The sequence below is a fragment of the Manis javanica genome, chromosome 16 (assembly GCF_040802235.1).
Source record: "Manis javanica isolate MJ-LG chromosome 16, MJ_LKY, whole genome shotgun sequence".
In the NCBI taxonomy this organism is placed as follows: domain Eukaryota; kingdom Metazoa; phylum Chordata; class Mammalia; order Pholidota; family Manidae; genus Manis; species Manis javanica.
The window spans coordinates 55,655,366-55,667,786 of record NC_133171.1 but is presented as its reverse complement, the minus strand read 5'-3'; the positions used below and the strand labels follow the sequence as shown (position 1 = coordinate 55,667,786).

Sequence of the window (12,421 nt, the reverse complement as noted above, 5' to 3'; positions counted from 1 at the left end):
CATTTATGGATAGTATTTTCTTTGCTGAGGGTTGCAACTGCCTTCTCCTGGGTGATTTGGACATAGGGTCACTGCACAGTAGTGCACCTTGGAAGGATTCCAGGACAGAGTGCATCTCCCTTGCCTGATGGCTATGTCATCGAGGGGCTAGTTGCAGATCTGCTGTCAGCTGTAAGCCCAACAGCAGGGGCTTGTGTCTTCTTTCCCACATCCAGACATGGGAAGGATAGAACCCACTCCTGTAGGGAGGAGACATTCCTACTCAGAAGAGTCCCATACTCCATCCTGTCCCTCCAGATGGCAGCCCTTGAACATGCCTAACTCCTATCCCCCAACCTCTTCCTGTCTGCCCCTTTGCCCAGGCTGACAGGAACTGCCCTGTAGAGGTCCATCTGCGTTCAGACACAGATGATGCCAGAGCTATGAGCGGGCTTGTAGGCGTGGTGCCGAGGGGAAATCAGCCATGGAGCAGCCACCGGAGGAAGCCCCTGAGATCTGGGAAGAGGAGGAGAAAGAGGAAGTGGCAGAGGCAGAAAGAGCCCCAGAGCTCAATGGGGGACCAGAGCATGCGCTTCCTTCCAGCAGCTATACAGGTGAGGAGGGAGCCTACAGGGGACTTGGTTGGAAAGTGGGGTGATGGGAACTGGCCAAACAGTGTCATGGGGGTGCAGAGTAGCAGAGTGGTTAAGAAGGAGCCAGACAGCCTAGGTTCACAGCCCTGCCCTGTTGCTCATCAGCTGCAGGACCTTGAGCAAGTTGTACCACTTCTTTCTGTAAAACAGACCAGGATTGTAGGTCTGAATTTCCAAACTGCCTTTAGGAGACCAGCTAAGAGGTTATTGTGTCAGTCCAAACAAGGGAAGATGAAGGCCTGGTGGAAAGGAATGATTAGAGGGATGATCCACTATCAGCTGAAGTTGCTTTGTGGTGCAGGAGTTCTTAAGCTTGGCTGCAGATTACATTCACTAGGGGAATTAAAGATCCCAGTGCTCACACTGCTTCCCACACCATCCAGTGAGAATCTCTGGGAATGGGCCCAGACATTCGTATTTTTAAAAACTGCCCATTGATCCCAGTGTACAGCCAAGTTTGCAAGCCTGGAGCAGGGTGAGAGATGGTGGGGAGTCTCAGTTGACCCCAGCCTTGTGGCTTTGATAAGTGGGTAGATGGACATGTGGGTGTGTGGACATGGGCTTTCTGTGACAAATGAGTTAATGTTTCTAGTTCACATCATCATCATTATTATTCCCATCACTACTACCAAGAGGGATCCAGGATCAGTCGGCATCAATACACCCTAGGAAAATCAGCTATAACCTGTGATTCTTTGATCAATCAACACACAACTCAGTTGATCTGGTGCTAATTATATACATCATCGAGCTACATTGTAATAAGGCATAAATGCTAAGCAGTTAGTATGAATGACTGTAATTAATATTACTTCTGTGCAGCCAGTTTTTAGCTTCTCTTGTCCTATTGGTTGCCCTTTCTTTCCCCCGTCAGCAGTACTGTACACATTTTTCCCTGGTACTCTGTGCTGTTCTATCACCATCTTCATATCATCATGTCATGTCCACCTTCCAGGGCCCCAGAATCCACTCCGTGGCCCCTGGCTTTCCCTGCTGCTGATGCCCCTTCCCCGTGCCTGACTCCCCACCGCAGCTTCTCTCCTTCACACTCCCCCTAAGCACATCCAGCTGATGCTTGTTCTCTTCCTTCAGAGGGAACTCAGGGTCCTGAGAGGATGTACTGCCCGGAGGGGGCATCTTGGGCTTGCTGCTGGTTTCAGCTGAAGGAAATCCTGGCCCCAGCTGGTGATTCAGGACAGAGGAGCAGTCCTGTCCCATGGGGATGGATTCTGGATCCCTAAGTCTGCATGGGGAGGAGGTGGGTGGTCTCAGAGTCCAGGAGGGCGGGGGCTGTTGAGATAGGACAGGTTTCTGCCCAGGCCTGCAACTAAAAATGACCTGAACCCTTGAGCCAACTTCTTTTAACCTGCAGAGCAAGTCCTGGGATTTTGTAGAGCTGGTTGTTTTCTCTTCAGGGTATATGATAGGGTAGGGTGAGGGATGAGCCAACTTCCAGTATCCCTGATCCCACCCAGACACACAGGAATGACCAAAATAGGCTTGGTGTGATTTCAGGGCCCAAGAGAAGGTATCCCCAGCCCCCCAGGGCAGCCTACTCCCTGTTGGTTGGCTGGTGGCTGGGATGGCTTTGGAGGCCCAGCCTTTCTTGGAAGAGAAGAACAGCTAAACAGGAGTGCTGTCACTCAGTGCTAGTAACATATACTATTCTGAACTTGAGATGAATGAGGAGGGTTAGGAAGCAGAGGGAAGACACTGAGGGCCGAGGATGAGCAAGGGATGTCACTGAGCACACCAAGGGAGGGTAAAAGGGGAAGAGAGGGCTATCAGGTTTGTGGCCTCACTGCCTGCCTTGCCCACCCCATCCCCACATCTGGACACATACACACACAAGTTACCTGCAGGGTAATGTCCTGTCCTAGGGTTCTCTAAACATACTTTTGGAGACCATATCCCCAAGTGGTACTGCTGTTCATGTGCAGACCAGAGTGGGATGCCTGGGCACACAGGCATGAGGACGTGGGCATCTCGAGCCTTATCAGTGGGATTTTAGGACACCTAAGGAGATGGGAGGGAGAATTTGCCTAACCAGCGTTAAGTGCTGTGTATGATCTGGTGTTTAATAGGTTCTGTTTATCAATAAATGGATGATGCAGGGGTAGAAAGACTTCCATGTTCAGTAATTGAAACAGGATAGGTTTGTTTAACATAATCATTATGTGATAAGCCATAGTGTATAAAAAGTTCCCACAATTTCCACAAGACAAGCCACCCAACAGAAAAATAGAAAAACAGGCAGTTCATGGTAGGACAAATATAAGTGGCCAGAAAACATGAAATATTTTTCAGCCTACTCACCAATCAAAGAAGGTATCTTCAGATGAGATGTCACTTTGCCTGTTGGATTGGCAGAGAGGACCCTGTCTGCCAGAGGATGAGGACGTGGTCTTTCAGCCAACTGAGAATGGAAGGGCAGTTTGGCAGCGCAGCCAGCACTTTGTGGTGTGCATTCCTTTGGCCCTGCAGTTCCCCTCCAAGGAATGTGTCCCATGTAGATACTTGCTCAGTGTGCCCAGAGATTTCCACATTTATTTACTGCAGCACTGCTCATACAAGCAAAACATTGGAAAGCGCCCCTCTGTAGGGAATTGGTTATGTAAACTGTGATAGAGCCGTACTGTGGAATGCTCCGTAGTCATTAAAAAGGATAAGGCAGGTCTGTGTATACCTACAGGGAGTTACATTCCTGACAAATTGGGATCCCATTGTTTAAAAATCACTATGTATCATAGAAGACACTAGAAGAGTATATACACAAAAGACTGGGGTACATAGTACACTATATAGTTGAGTAGTACATCACAACTGGAGGGGCTAACTCAGAGGAGCAGGAATGGGTGGAGAGGGTCTGCATTAGGTGCTGTGTGCCCTTTTATCTTCTTCTCAACAAGCCTGCAATACTCTCGTAAGTTAAAAAGCAAATACAATGCTTTTCTTCAAAGGGTTAAAGTAAGTTGTTTTTCTTTAAAAGCCGACAGGTAAGGGACCCTGAGACAGAGCCCCCTCCCGTGTTGGGGATCACACAAACCAGGGCAGGAATCCCAGATCTGTCACTGTGAGCTATGGCCCTCACTGGTGCCTTAACTTCTCCTTTAAAGTCTCCCTCAATTCTTCACCTTTAGAAGGTGCATCCTGCCCACCTCAAGGGCCAGCCCGGTGAGGAGTAAATCGTGGTATCTGGCACACCACCTCTGTGGTTCCCTGCCCTGCCCCATAGGACTATGACTTGGGCCTCTGGAGTTCCCTCAGGGACCCACAGGGATGAGCACAGCCTCAAGCCATGAAGCAGCAGGAAGGCTACCCAGGTGGCTTCCCTTCTAACCCTCCAGAGGCACTGTACCAAGATTAGAAATCTCTGTACCAAGCTCAACACCTGACAAGCACCTCCTCCTCATCCCCACTCCACAACCCCCCCACCTAGCACTCGGCAGTGAGGAACTCACAAGCTGGGGCCGCTGGCCTTGTGCTCACACCCCGCTCCCGCGCTTTTCTTCCCTTACTTCAGTGATGAACATCCCAGTCACAACCGAAAAAGAGATCAGGGTCTTAGCATGGGGCTGAGGAAGATACTGTGTCCTCCTCCTGGCCGTGGCGCCTCCTCTCATTCAGCAAGCATTTGGTGGGTGTCGGGCAGGCCGTTCAGCAGAGGACAAGGCTGAGTGCCTGTCCTGGAGCCCACAGTCTGGCCGAACAGAACAGCAGGCTAAGGCTGCTTTCTACCCCAGCCCCAGAGTCCTGCAGAATCAGCCCTGGTTCAGAAGCTATTTGCCTGTGAGGCTTTGCCAGTGATACAATGATTTATAAGATATATATATATATACAGTCCTCAAATGACCAAAATATTTTCCTCAGATTTGGTCTTCATCCAGTTCTGGAGAAAAAAAAAATGCTTCAGAGCTGTAAAGGTCAAATGGGTGTCTTGTTATGTTAATGAGACTGTTTTAGAGCCCACCCAAGGGCAAGGCTGGTTGTTAGGAGGACGACCCCAGTGATTAGAGGGTGGGAACTCTCAGCCTCCAGGCCCCAACCCCCGGAAGGGGAGAGGATAGCGGGGCTGGAGCTAGAGGTTGAATCAGCCCATAGCCAGTAATTTAGTTAATCCTGACTATGCAATGAAGCCTTCACAAAAACCCTAAGAGCATTTTGCTATTTTTTGCATCCTGCCTCCCTGTCTGAGACAGCTTCCATGCTTGGGGAACCAGAACACTTCTAAGTGCCACTAAGCCAGGTCCAAAGCTCCACGAGCATAGAAGCTCCTTTATCTGGGACCCTGCTCTCTGTATCTCTTCATCTGGCTGTTAATTTCCATCCTTTATAGTACCCTTTAGTAAACTGGTAAACGTTAAGCATTAGGAATTTCTGAGTTCTGTGAGCCACGCTAGCAAATTATTAAACATAAGGGGGAGGTCTTGGAACCTCCAGTCTATAGCTTGTTGATTAGAAGCATTGACAACAGCTTGGGGCTTCTGCCTGGCCTTGAATTGAATTCTCACCCCGCAGCTGGTGTTCAAGAATCACTAGGTGTAGAGTATGGGAGAACATCCTCCCACCACACACACACATTGGAATTCAGTTCTGAATTGAACAGGGTTGGCTCCACCTGGTCCCCCTTGCAGCTACAACCACAGCATATCTCCAGCCCTGGAGACTAGCTATGCAGAACTCCATCCACACATCAGTGACATGAGAGGTCAGTGGTGTGTATTTGCTGAACCAGAGTCCAAACATTTGAATAATGGCATAGTGTCTTCCTCAGCAGTGATGTCTCCTTTACCTAGAATTATTGATTGGCAGTAATGATCATGTATATCTATAATCTCCTGTCTGTCTGTCTTTCTGTCTATCTGTCTGTCTGTCTATCTGTCTGTCTGTCTTTATAATCTCCTGTCTGTCTGTCTATCTGTCTGTCTATCTGTCTATCTATCTATCTATCTATCTATCTAATCTATCTATCGATCTAGGTCACAGAAAGCAGTGGGTAAGAGCTCCACCCCAGGGTTGGATGATTCTAAGTGATAATTCTCTCTGCTACTGTATTAATCAGGATTCTGTAGAGAAACAGAACCAATAGGGTATAGGTGTGTGACAGAGATTCGTTTTAAGGAACTGGCTCATGCAATTGTGTAAATCTGGGGAGAGGAAATCCCGGGCAAAATACCTCTAAAAACCAAAATCAGTCAAAGGGAGAAATACAGTTTAAAACCCGTTTATTGCTTACAAACTGCAGTACAGGGCCATCTCCTCTGCTGTGAAAGAAGCAAACAAGCCAGCCAGCCAGCCCCTTCCTTAAAGTCTCAGGTTTAGACACACCCTCGGTTGCCCAGGTAATTACCCATTGACATGGAGATGAACTTCTCTCCATCCCTGAGGATATGCAAATGCACTAAAGCCAGGTGAGATTATCTGTAAATGTTACAATTTTACCCACAGGTACCCCTCCAGAAATTTCGCTTTACAATCTACTCGTTCCCCTTCTTCCACAGTGGTCTCTGGGCAAGAAAACTGGAGCACTGTGACCAGACTAGTGACATAACAATAGCAACAGCAATAAAATCATGAGAATCCTCAAGCCGAAGGATTCAGCTAGGTTCAAAGTCTTATGCCGATTAAGACCATAGCTCGTCCATTCCATAGGCAGGCAGTAGCTGAGGGTTCAGAGCAATCATCATGCAGCAGGTGCAGCCAGGGGGCGCATTCAGGCTGTAAGGACTGTGGGAGAAAATAACCTTAAGGGCGGTAAGATATATGTTTTAATGACACCAGCATAGGCAAATCTTGTCCATCAGGTAGGATACATGCAAGAGAGTGGTCCTGTGATAGGACAGTGGCAGGAATGGGATCTTATCCTGGTCTAGTATACCAGACTTTCACCCCCATCCCTGTGGGAGTTACAGATGGGTCAATATATAGGGCTATGGGAGGTACATGCACTCGCCATAAAGATAAAACAAAACTTCCCCACAAGATGCTCTTACGTCCTAGATGTTTTGGGTACACTACCATTCAAGAATACACAGGAGGCTGGCTTCCAGGCCTTTCCCCCAAGGTGCCAGAAGGGCCAGCCATCACTGGTCCATGTGTCAAAACGTCCATGGCCAGGTCCATTTAACAGTGTCTCCAGGGCTTAATGCAGTAGGGGCTGGCAGCAGGATGTTGCTCTGCTGGCCATATCCTGGCTTCAATAACTCTTCTTTGGTTTGGCCGTACAATTGCATAGGAGAGGCAGCAAGGCATGTGAGCATATCCACAGGGCTCAAAGCTCCTCTATGTGGCTTCTCATTCAAATGCCACAGCACTGTCCATAGGTGAACTGACCAACCCCAGAGAGTATTAGTGTCCGATTTCAGGCCAGATTTCAACAAACCGTTGCACCTCTCTATCATGCCTGCCCCAGTAGTATATGGTACATGAAATTTCCACTTTATTTCTAATTGCAGCACCCATTGTTGTAACGCATGTCCAGTAAAATGGGTGCCATGATAGCTCTCAATCACCTGCAGCCAGCCATAGGCTGCAAAGAGATGCTCCAGGCCCCCCTTGGTGGTTTGCTGATCTGCACTACATGCAGGAAAAGCAACCAATATTCCAGTAGCCACATCCACGTAAGTCATGGAATACCAATATCCCTCTGATATGGGCAGAGGCCCAATATAGTCTATTTGCCACCTGACAAGGGTTATTGGCCTCCTTACTATTGTCCTATGTTGCTGTGGGACTCGGTGTAAGTCCCTCTTAGAGCACACAAGGTACTCCTTCCGGGCTCTGCTGACTTATTCAAAGGTCAATGGCAAGCCCCAACTATGGGCTACAGCCCACATTGTCTTTTGTCCATGTGCAACAAATGCTGATGTAGCCATTGGGCCATGTCAGAGGTAGGCTTTCCTTCTAGCCAGTGTGTCTGGTTCATCATTCCCTGGGGATGCCAAAGGCAAATGGCCAGTCACATGATATACAGTACCAGTCTTAGTCTGACCAGAGGCCCATAGGTCTTGCCACAACTCTTGTCCCCAAAGGGGCTGGTGACCAACCATCCAGTTGGCATGATACCATGTCAGTAGCCACAGGGTCAAGCCCCAATAGACAGCCCAGCTGTCAGTGCAGCCAACTATGGGGGAAGGCTTCTGGGTGATCACAAGCCATACTGCGCACAACTCAGCCCATTGACTGCTCTTCCCTTCTCCATCCTCCATCCATATTGTCTCAGTCGTAGGATGGAAAGCCATAACCTTCCACTTCGGGAGCTGCCCACGACTGGAGCTGTCTGTGTACCAAGCATCTTCAGATATAGGGGCTTTTCCCTCCTGATAAGGAGTCTCAGCTACCAATGACTCAAAAGCAAGTTCTTCCTGCTTTCCACTGGTATAGGTCACTGGCCCCAGTAAGCGTTGGGAGTTCTCCACTTAAGGGGCTAGTAGAGAGGGTGCTGTGCTGCTGTAAATATGCGCCCCATTTGGCCAATGTAGGTGTCTTTGCCATGCCACTCCATGGCCTTTGGGTCCAGTCTTGCCCCCACCCTGTGATGGGATAGGTGGTTATTACCTTGATCGGAGTTGGTCCAGCGATGGGCTCCATAGCCAGCAAGGCATGGTATACAGCAGCCAGTTGCATCTCGATCAAGGTCCATAGGTCTTGCCACAACTCTTGTCCCCAAAGGGGCCGGTGACCAACCATCCAGTTGGCATGATACCATGTCAGTAGCCACAGGGTCAAGCCCCAATAGATAGTCAAGGAACTCTGCTCCTTTCCATAGTTGTGACCAGAATCTAATTGATTGGCGTGTCCGTTCAAGCCGCTGCCAAAGACCCCATCCATAACCATCTTCGGTAACATGAACATCTAGTTCACAGGGCCTCGATGAGTCCATTGCATTCAAGGCCCGTATCCCTGACTGCCCTCTTGGCAGCAGTAAAAGCAGCTGCAACAGTCCCACCTGATGCCCTTTCATACCAACCTGTATAAGGGCTTCAGAATTTGTGCCAAGTGCAGGATAAACACTCTCCAGTAGCCCAAAAGACCCAAAAACTCTTGTAATACTGCCACAGTAGTAGGAGTGGGGAAAGCCTGGACTTTGTCTATTAACTGCTTCAAGAACAACTTTAGTTTTATGCGAACAGACAACCCCCAAGAATTTCACAGACAAGCCAGGTCCCTGAACCTTGGTGCTGTTCACAGCCCATCCTTTTTCCTGTAGATGTTGCAACAGTCTAGGAACTGCCCCATCTAAATCTGCAAAAGAATCAGATGTGAGCATAATGTCATCAATGTAGTGATACAACCGCACTGTTTGCGGTTTCTTCCATGTGGCCAAGTTCTGCGCTACAAGTCCATGACAGATGGTGGGGCTGTGGAGGTATCCCTGTGGAAGGACAGTGAATGTCCACTGCCAGCCTTCCCACGTGAAGGCAAACTGTTCCTGGCTTTCCTGTGCTATGTCAATAGAGAAGAAAGCATTAGCAAGGTCTACTACATAATGATACGTTCCCAGTTCATGGCTGAGGGTGTTCAGAATGTCTGCTATAGAGGTGACAGCAGCATGCAAAGGGGGTGTGACTTTATTCAATTCCCTGTGGTCCCCAGTCATATGCCAGGAGCTGTCTGGCTTTGTTACTGACCATACTGGAGAATTAAAAGGACTATGGGTGGGCTTTATGATGCCCACCCTCTCCAACTCCTGTAGTTTCTCCAATTTCCTTGTGTCCCCCAGGCAATTTATACTCCCTAGTATTTGTCACCCACCAAGGCACAGGCAGAGCTACAAATGGGTGTTTAGCATGTCCCCTCAGAACTGCCTTTACCACACATACCCTCAGTCTGAACTCACCTGCAGTGGTCTGTAACCACAGGCCCTGCAGGATATCTACCCCCAAAGTATATTCAGGGATGGGATAAATGTGCCCAGTATACTCCTTTGGGGGTGAACACTCTATTCCCAATGAGATTTGGGCTTTCTCCACTCTAATTGCCTTACCTCCATAGCCATCTATCACAGCAGGGGTCCTGGGAAAATACTTAGGGTTGCCACGAATCAGAGAACACTCAGCTCCTGTGTCCACCAGCACCAGGACACATTGTACATTCACAGGGGACCAATGAATTGCTAATTCTGCATGTGGACTCTGGTCCCCACCATGTCCCCCACCTTGGGGACTTTGACCCCCCACTTCAGTCAAACTGCAATGCCCAATCATCCTCCCTTGGGGGTGAGGGCTCAGGCAAATCCTGAGTACTGTCTCCCATGAAGTTTTGCAGGGACACAGGACGGGTATGAGGCCTTGACTCTGGTTTCCATGTCCTGGACCTCAGTGACTGGAACTGCTGCTCTGGCTTTAATTGGTACCACAGTTCTAACAGTATTCTATTGGGCTGCCCGTCGAGTTTTTCTTTCACTACCCTGGCCTTTATCAAATCAGCGCACTTCTGGGTCCTTGAGACCTTCATGGGGCCTTTTGCACTTCTCCTTTCAGTTGTGGCCCATACTTCCCTCCATGCCCTTATTGCTTCAACCTCCCCCAGATCTGCTAAAGTACGAGTAGCCTCCCTTATGGGTTGCCGTAGGTCGGGGGCAAGAGTATTCACTAGGGACCCAAAGAGAGATGTGGGAGCTGTACGCAGCACCAGGTTTCTCATTCCTATAGTGAACACCTCCTCATCGGGGCCTGGGGGTCCATATTATAGATGATGTTTTTCATATCCAATTCCCGCAGTACCTGTTGGAGCTCTGCATTATGTTTTCCAACTACTGGGAAAATATGGTAAATCACCCTGATTAGGTCAAACTATCCGGATGGCAGCTGTCAGCCATTCCAGGAGTGTCTGATTGCCTGAGGCATGACAGGCATTTTGCAACCACTGCTGGAGGGAAGGGGGAGTTGTCAGGGAAGCCATTCTACTCATCTCAGTACCTGACACAACAATGTTTCCACCCCCATAATCCCAGAGACCTAAAAGCCATGTAAGAGATTCCGATGGCCTCTGCCTATACTGGATGCTCATGTCCACCAGCTCATCCTGGGTATAGGGGCAGAGCATGGAGTGCGGTCCTCCCTGAGGAGCCCGTGGTTGTTTCATTTTTATTTTCTTAATTACAGCTGGGCAGGCCTTTAAAACAGAAGATGGTACCTCCAGCAGTGGCCTGGATAGCAGATCTGCCACTAGCCCCGCCTCCTCAGGCTTCTCCACCAGCAGCTCCTCCTCCACCATTTCCAGGGCTGAAGGCACAACTCCTTCCTCTCCCTCCCCCACGGCTCCTGCAACAGGGCTTTTCCTGCCGTCTACCCCCTTGCTGCTGCTAAGGAGTCTTCTAGGAGTGTGACCTGCTTTTTCAGTAACTGTCTCTCTTCTTTAACAGCATCCCATAGGTTATTGACCAGCTGCTCCAAGTGATACTAAAGTGTGTCTCTTCTGCCTAAGTCCCTCTCTCTCCTCGCTAACCCTCTCAGTAATCCTCCCTTTCTCCTGTATAACATTTTCCACTATCTTGATGGAAAGAGAACCTACAATGCCAGCGGCTACATGACCCCCTAAGGTCTCCAAGCAGTCTTCCAACTCACAGAGGGCTAATTCTGCAGCTTCTGGTGTTTTCCACCCTTCCCCAGTTCTGGGGAAGGCTCCAGCCCTCTAAGAGGTACTTTACCCTAGACCAATTCCCCACTAGGGGTTCCCAAGTTGGGAGCCCCACAGCTGGGGGGATAACAGGTGAAGCGGCACCCTCTGCCTCTGCATCCGCTGGGGCCTCCCCACAATCCACAGGAGCAGCCCTCCCAAAGGTCGCACCCATTATGACAAATTTCCGTTTCAGAAGCACCTTGCCCCCCAGGTCAAAATACCTCTAAAAACCAGTATCAGTCAAAGGGAGAAATAAAGTTTAAAACCTGTTTATTGCTTACAAATTGCAGTCCAGGGCCATCTCTCTCTGCTGTGGAAGAAGCAAGCAAGCCAACCAGCCAGCCCCTCCCCTTAAACTCTCAGGTTCAGACACGCCCTCGGTTGCCCAGGTAATTATCCATTTACATGGAGATGAACTCTCCACCCCTGAGGATATGCAAATACACCAAAGCCAGGCGAGATCATCTGGAAATGTTACAATTTTACCCACAAATTGCAAGGACTGTCAAGTCAAAATTCTGCAGGACAGGCCAGTAGTAACCTGGAGACCGACCCAGGGAAGTTGATGTTTTAGCCCAAGGTCAAAGGCAGCCTTAAGGCAGAATTCCTCTTCCTTAGGGAAGCCTGTGTGTTTTTTACTTAGGGCTTTCAACTGATTGGCTGAAGCCTACTCACATTATGGAGAGTTGTGATTTAAATGTTAATCACATCTGAAAATTACCCTTACAGCAAAATCTACGCTAGTGTTTGACCAAAAACTGGGTACCATGGGTACCTTGGCCTGGCCAAGTTGACACATAAAAGTAACCATCAGAGCCACTGTCAGCATGTGACTTAATCTTGGGAGCCTCAGTTTCCTTACCTTCAAAATGGGGGTGAGACGACCTGCTTGAAGGGTTGTTTTGGGGTCACATGAGGTTAATGGTATAAGGTGTCTAGTGGGGTGCCTGGCACACACTGGCATGCCCTGAAAGAGCTATTATTCGTGTAAACACACAGCCTTTGCAGAGAAGTCAGGTTGAAGTTCAAGTCCCAGTCCCACCAAATGTTAGACAGAGGTGACCTTGGGCAGATCCCTTGACCTCACTGAACCTGTTTCTTTATCCTTAAATGTTGGCAGTTACGGGCTTCCAGGGTGACATGTAATGTTACTAACAAGCATAAAA

General features: G+C 49.0%; 1 protein-coding gene across 18 annotated transcripts in view; it reads left to right on the top strand.

Moving 5' to 3' along the window:
• PPARD (peroxisome proliferator activated receptor delta) overlaps positions 1-12,421 on the top strand; it is a 117,531-nt gene that overhangs the window by 79,463 nt on the left and 25,647 nt on the right. For 4 of the 18 annotated variants that reach the window (XM_017668711.3, XM_017668633.3, XM_017668649.3 and 1 more), the window contains one exon: positions 363-593. The exons of the other annotated variants lie outside the window; for them this stretch is intronic. In XM_017668711.3, the coding sequence (XP_017524200.1) occupies positions 464-593 (130 nt within the window). In that variant the 5' untranslated portion in view covers positions 363-463. The remainder of the gene's footprint in view (positions 1-362; positions 594-12,421) is intronic. 18 annotated transcript variants of the gene reach the window in all.